This window comes from Lactuca serriola, chromosome 1 (genome assembly GCF_051521515.1).
Source record: "Lactuca serriola cultivar US96UC23 chromosome 1, Lser_US96UC23_V15, whole genome shotgun sequence".
NCBI lineage: Eukaryota > Viridiplantae > Streptophyta > Magnoliopsida > Asterales > Asteraceae > Lactuca > Lactuca serriola.
In genome coordinates this window covers 27465912-27473085 of record NC_136408.1, presented here as the reverse complement: position 1 = coordinate 27473085, position 7174 = coordinate 27465912, and the positions used below count along the sequence as shown (strand labels likewise).

Below are 7174 nucleotides of genomic sequence, written 5' to 3'. Positions count from 1 at the left end.
CATACGGTTGTATTTTTTGGAGAGAGAGAGAGAGAGAGAGAGAGAGAGAGAGAGAGAGAGAGAGAGAGAGAGAGAGAGAGAGAGAGAGAGAGAGAGAGAGAGAGAGAGAGAGAGAGAGAGAGAGAGAGAGAGAGCCATAATTTTTATTAATAAAATTTTAAATTAAATAGAAAAAAATATAAAAAATACATCAAAAGATATTTTAGTATTTGAAATTTTTCAAAAAGACCAAATCCGAAAAAAAAAAAAAAAAAAAAAAAAACCCGACGAAACCACCAACCTCGAAAAAAATCATCCCACGCAGGATTTACAATTTTCTCTTATAAAAAATATTAAAAAAATTAGTTTGATTCGTGATATCTCAAATTCTGACATTTTTATTATATTTTATTTTATAGCATTATCGGTGTCTTATTTCTACACCCCTTGACCGTTGACGCAGGACTATAAAAACCAGAATAATCGTCGATCCAGTAAGTAAATCCTCTTCTTCTTTTGCCGTTCAAAAAAAAAAAAAAAAAAAGTAAATCCTTCTTCTTCTTCAATGGAACCCCCAACTGTAAAGATCGTCTCAGATTGCTTCGTCAAACCAAAATTTGTATCAGAAGAGGCTAAGAAACCCATTTACTTGTCACCATGGGATCTACCGATGATTAATGCAAATTACATCCAAAAGGGTCTGCTTTTCCCCCGGCCGGAAAATCAAGATTTCTCCATAACCACATTCTTGGAGGAGCTTAAAGACTCTCTCTCCGCCACGCTTACTCATTTCCACCCACTCGCCGCCCGTTTAGCCACCGTAAAACAAGAAAACCCACCTTCCCTTATTGTGTTCTTGAACCCTAAGAATAGCCCTGGAGTCAGATTTATACATTCGTCTGTTAATTTAACGGTGGCGGATATACTTACGCCGGTCGATGTCCCGGTGATTGTTCAATCGTTTTTCGATCACCACAAAGCTATCGATCACGACGGACATGAAATGTCGTTGCTGTCGATTCAGGTGACGGAACTCACCGACGGAATATTCATCGGCTGCTCGATGAATCACATGGTTGTTGACGGAACCTCCTACTGGCTTTTCTTCAACTCCTGGTCAGAAGTTTTCAGATCTAAAGCATATAAAAATGGTGATTTGATTCCCATCATCTCACGTCCTCCTGTTATGCAAAGATGGATCCCGGAAGGATCCGACCCGATCATCACCCTCCCATTTACCCATGAAGATGAATTCATCGACAGTCCCAATCGTCCATTGTTAAGAGAGAGAATCTTCCATGTTTCTTCGGCTTCTCTCTCTAAGCTAAAAGCGAAAGCTAACTCAGAGTGCAATACAACCAAGATTTCATCGTTACAGGCCCTCTCAGCCGTTGTCTGGAGGTGCGTGACGCGTGCACGGCGGTTACAGGCAGACCAGAAAACCGGTTGCAGTTTGGCCTTTAACAACAGACACAGGCTATCTCCGCCTTTACCTGAAACTTACTTTGGTAACTCGATTTATGTAGTTAGAGGAGTAGCGACGGCGGGGGAGTTGCACGATCACGGTGCCGGGTGGGCGGCATGGCGGTTGCACGAAGCGGTGGTTAATCATGACGATAAAGCGATCAGGGAATTTGTGAGTTCGTGGATAAAGAATCCGTTTGTGCTTAAAATGAGTCAGCTTTTTGATGCCAACAGCGTACAGATGGGGAGCTCGCCGAGATTTGATATGTACGGAAATGAATTCGGGTTAGGGAAAGGAGTGGCGGTTCTGAGCGGGTATGCTAATAAATTCGACGGGAAAGTGACGTTGTATGAAGGACGGGAGGGCGGAGGAAGCATGGATCTAGAAGTCTGCTTGTTGCCGGAAAACATGGCTGCTTTTGAATGTGATGAAGAATTCATGAATGTTGTTAATGGCCTTTTATAAAACTTTTGGTCCTTGGTGCTGTCTTTTTCGTTTGATATTTATGTGATCTGTAGCGGCTGTTTCTGTTTTCTTTATATTTCATGGATATTAATAAAAAAGTGATAACGACTTTTAAAGAAAATGAACTTTGTTCCATATATTTTGGTCCTTTAAGATTTTTTTGTATGCATCTTATCATTAAACATATTCAAAATATAGGGGTCGTTTGTTTACCTCTTAATTGCAAAATTAAGAGGCAATATCTTAAAATTTCAAATTTAGAGCTTTTGGTTGCGTATTATATTTTACCTCTTAAACTTAAAAATACCTTTTATTTTTTAAGATGTTAAGCCAAGCTTGAAAAATAAAAGAAACATGCGTTCGTTCTATTTGCCCTAAATCGACCGCCTTCTTTTCTTTCCTTCCCACAGTGTCCGCTCCCAGCCCACCAATGCCGCCAGCCTCCGCCGCCGCAAGGTCTTCGAGCTCCAATCTTTCTTCCGCCGACTGCAGCAGGTTCGGTTTCTTCCTTTTTTACCCTCGAATTCATTGGTCTTGTTTGTTCCTTCTTTCCCTTCAAAATTGAAAATCAAAACTCGAATTTATTATGCTATAATTTTCTGATTTGTTAAATCAAAATTAATAGTTGATGTTTTGCTAGATTTTGATGTTATATGCTCCATTATGATGTTATATGCTCGATAGTGATATTATATGTTCCAATCTGAATGTGTTCAATGGATATGATCAAATATTGATGCTGAATTTTGATGTTATGTTTGATTCAATGTTGATGCTGAAATTTGATGTTATATGCTGAATTTTGATGTTATATGCTGAATTTTGGTGTTATTTTGATGTTATGTCTAATGTTTTCATGAGTATTATGCTGAAATTTTGTTGCTGAATTCTTACTTCTCTTTGATGTTCATGAAATATCCATTACTTTTGCTATTGTGCATTTGTTTTGTTGAAGTAGTTGTTGATAATGTGTCTTTATATTGCTTAAATTGTTATTGAAAATGTGTATTTGCAATGCTTAACTTGTTGCTAAAACATATATTTTTTTTGTTGAATTGATCAAAGAAATGGGAGAAAAGAATGATATGATTAGTTGGAAGGTTGAAGGTGTACAGAAAACGTTTCTAGAAGCTTGTTTACGTGAAGTTATGGTTAATGGACGGGAAGGGAGTAGTTTGAAAGCACTATCTTCGAAGAATGTTGCTGAAACATTAAAAATTGAGCATAACTTTATTGCCGACCAAAAACAAATGAAGAACCGCTATGACTACCTAAAAGTCAAAGTTTGGTGCTTTTTTGAAGTTAAAAAAAACTGGCAATGTGTACAATTCAACAACCAACACCTTCAATCTTTCCAAAGAAGAATGGGAACTAGAATCGAAGGTATTTTGTTTGGTTATAAAAAATATATTATCATTTTTAAATAATAAAATATTTGTTCCAAACAGTCAAACAAACGTGTGGATTCTTTGAGACGCACGCAACTACCTTACCCCGACCTTTGCACACAGTTGTTTGAAGGCACGACTGCGACAAGCATTCATAGTTGGGGGCCAACTTCTACCCTTCCTCGTCCTACTCAAGAGTCAAGCCAATATAGTTTGCATGACTTTGATGACATTGATTGCACTCAACAAGAAATTGTAGGTCTCAATGACGAGTCATCCGCTCAATCAAAAAAACAAAAGACTACAGATACGACAAAGAGTCAAAATAAAAGTAAAGATAAGGGTAAAGATGCATCCAATTCAAGATTGCTTGAAATTGGGGAAGATATTGCCAAAGTTGCTAAAATATTTGTGGAAAAGCATTCTTCTTCAAATTTGGATGCGTGTATGGAAAAATTGGAGAAGTTAGGATGGGGAATATTTGATCCAAGATACACTACTGTTGTTGCTCTTTTTGGTGAAGGTGCGGATAAGAGGCACATGTGGTTAACCATTAATCCAGCTATTTGTGAGAATTGAGTTAAGATTGTTGGAGCACATTATGGAATGTTTCGCTAAGTAGATTTTTTGAATGTTTTGATGTTTTTTTTTTTGGATAACTAGATGTTTGATTTGAACTAGATGGTTTTTTTTTGGATTACTTGATGTTTGGTTTGAACTAGATGGTTTTTTTGGATTACTTGATGTTTGGTTTGAACTAGATGGTTTTTTTTGGATTACTTGACATGAATGACTTGATGTTTTGGATTACTAGATTATTATATGATATGAATGACTTGATGTTTTGGATGAATATTTATGTTATATGTTGTCAATATAATTGTTATGTATTTTCAAAATAACATATTGCTTATGGATTCGGATGAAGAAATTGCATTTTTCATGTTACTATGTTGCTATTGGTTGAATCTAGTATCCAACAGAATTGGAAGGGCAATTGATAATGATTCGGAAATAAGAGGTCATCAAGATACACAAGAATTGTTACATGGAACTTCTACACAATGTCATGAGCTGATGCGACTTTCACGTGAGGCATATGTCCTTTTATGCAATCATTTTAGACGAAACAATTGGTTGCAAAGTAGTAGGCATATAAACGCTGAAGAAAAGATGGCTATGTTCTTGACAATTATAGCACATAATAAACGGTTCAGGATTATCAAACGAAGGTTTCAACACTCCATAGAAACAGTTCATAGATGCTTTCATAAGGTGCTAAATGCAATGATGATTTTTGCAAAAGAAGTTATAGTGCCGACGAATTCTAATGCAACCGTGAATTCCTCAGAGAGGCATCGTAAGCTAAAAGAAATCTTTCCTGGAGCAATAGGTGTGTTAGATGGAACTCTTGTACATGCAGTCGTGTCTGCTGATCAACAAACTCGTTATAGGGGAAGAGGAAAAGGTGAATGCTTTCAAAATGCTTTAGGAATTTGTGATTTTGATATGATATTCACATTCGTATGGGCCGGTTGGGAGGGTATAACACATGATTCGCGAGTTTTGAAAGAAGTTGCATGTAATCCGACTTCAGGCTATCCGTTCCCTCCTCCAGGTTTTTAATTCTTTTTAAATTTATTCTAAAATACGATTTTAAATTTCTATATATAATACTTCCTTCACTCATGTGTATAGATAAATATTACATTTGTGATGCTGCATACACCAACACTCGTGGATTTATGACTCCTTACTGCAACACGAGGTATTGGTTAGCCGATTATCGACGACGACGTGCGTTAACTAAAAAAGAAAAATTCAATCATACACAAGCTAGAGGGAGTGGTTTCTTGTCACATCAAAGGAGTGATGCCACATTTTTAGTTTCTTTTATTTTTGTTTTCTTTAACTATTTTAATTTAATAAAACTTTTTTTAATAAAAAAACATAATTTTAAAAAGATAATATTTCATTAATTAAAAATACAAATACATTACATTACTTAACTTAAAAAAACCTAAAAATTTAGAAAAGCAGATTAGAAAAATAAAACCTACAACTTATTAAAAATAAAACACCAAAACTTAAAAAAAAACTAGAAATTAGCCACGATTTGTGTAACGTTTTTTCACTTCCTCCTTCATCGCCAAAATAACTTGAAGCTCGTCCATGGTCATATTTGACGTGTCCAACGAAAGTATTCGCAGGTCACTGTCCCTTTGTTTCTGAAGCTCTCTTTAAGAAGCAATTTGCAAAATCTTGTCCATTTTATTCATGTCGGTCCCCATTTCTTTTAACTCATCTGAATCCGATGTTTTGCCTTTGCCTTTGCTTTTTTCTTTGTATTCCCATTGGTCGGGAATGTAGCACCTGGTTCCTGGTATTATTTTAATCTAAGTATTTTTGCATTTTTAGCTGGAACTCGGCGAGTTGTAGGCCCAACTCGCCGAGTAGGGACAAGATATCGAGCACGTTTAAGTTGGTGACTAGACGAGTCCATATCCTGGACTCGGCGAGTCCGCCAGTCTGGAAGAAACTTTAACTTCAAGGGTTTGCACTCGATTTAAACCCCCTTATGCGCCCCAAGCTCGCCCCCTTCACCCTCAAAGCATCCTTTAACAAAACCTAACCCTCCCCCTTTGTGATTTGAGTGTTTGTGTGCTTTTCCTTGAAGTTTGAAGAAGAGAAGGAAGGAAGGACCAAGGAGAAGGAGAAGAGCAAGGACCTAGAACTCAATCCAGAGTCCATTGAGGTATATTTCAGATATTTTCTGTTGCCATGATGATTTTCTTTTAGAAACCCCATTTAAGCCATCTTTATCCATTTCCTAGCTTGATTGTAATATAGAGATCATATTGAGTGGAATGGCCTTTGAATCTAGCTAGGTTTGAGCTTCAAGAGCCCAGATCTACTGCCTTTATGGAGCCATATTGCATGAAAGCCCTAGATCTACTCTTTTAGTGTGTTTTGAGCCTCAAAACTGTCATTGGTGTTTATCTACACGTAAAGTTGGAAACTTTACGTGTTTATCGAGCCCTAAGAACCCAGATCTATGGATGGAATGCACTGGATTCAAGCCAAATCAAGTATATACTGATTGCATGCATGCGACTCAGCGAGTCGTCCTTCGGGCTTGGCGAGTCGAGTCGCGAGTCCCCGATTTTCCCCTTTTGAGTTATGTCGAATGGGATCAGTGAGCTATAAGTGGATTCAGTGAGTCGGAAGCCAGACTCAGTAATGGAGGGACTCGTCGAGTCCAAGGCAATCTTCTTGCCTCAATAACAGACTTGACGAGTTGTTCATACAACTTGGCGAGTCACAGACCAGAGTGTTCATCGGATGAAGATGAACTCGATGAGTTGTTCATACAACTCGGCGAGTCGAATGAAGGACTATTGGATATATGTATGGAAGGAGAACTTTTCGAGTCAATGCCTAACTCGACGAGTAGGGACAGGAGTGAGGACAATCGAATGGATAGGGACTCGACGAGTTAGCGAGCCAACTCGACGAGTCGGGTCAACTGGAAGTTGACTTTGACTTTGACTTTTGACTTGGTTAGGGGTAAAATGGTCATTTTACCCTAAGGACAATTAGCAGTGTTTGATTGAGTGTTTCGTGGGAATTGCAGCCGGAGGATTTCCGTAGCAACATCAGCAGACAGACAGTTCCCGCGCAGATCAACAGCTACTTCGAGGTGAGTTACCTTCCAGTAGCGGTGGGTCTACGACCACAATGTCGGCCCACCAGTAGGAGTTGTGTGTTAGATGATTGTCTTTGTGATATCATCTAGTTTTGCTACTACCTAATATATTATATGCTAGCTTGATGTGTTATAGTAGTAGAGTTCGGTTGTTAGGACCGAAGGGTAGTC

General features: G+C 38.0%; 2 protein-coding genes across 2 annotated transcripts; both read left to right on the top strand.

Moving 5' to 3' along the window:
* Positions 1-470: 470 nt before the first annotated feature.
* On the top strand, positions 471-2030 carry LOC145079050 (putative acetyltransferase At3g50280). The gene has a single exon (XM_079023089.1). It carries the CDS (start codon positions 545-547, stop codon positions 1907-1909), a length of 1365 nt encoding a protein of 454 aa, XP_078879215.1. The 5' UTR covers positions 471-544; the 3' UTR covers positions 1910-2030.
* A 2179-nt stretch (positions 2031-4209) lies between these two features.
* LOC145052793 (uncharacterized) lies at positions 4210-4923 on the top strand. The gene has a single exon (XM_079000680.1). The coding sequence runs from the start codon at positions 4210-4212 to the stop codon at positions 4921-4923; it is 714 nt and encodes a 237-aa protein (XP_078856806.1).
* The last annotated feature ends 2251 nt before the right edge of the window (positions 4924-7174 follow it).

Bases quoted from the DNA above. Each gene is read 5' to 3' on its own strand.
- LOC145079050 (XM_079023089.1), top strand. From the start codon at position 545: ATGGAACCCCCAACTGTAAAGATCGTCTCAGATTGCTTCGTCAAACCA.
- LOC145052793 (XM_079000680.1), top strand. From the start codon at position 4,210: ATGGATTCGGATGAAGAAATTGCATTTTTCATGTTACTATGTTGCTAT.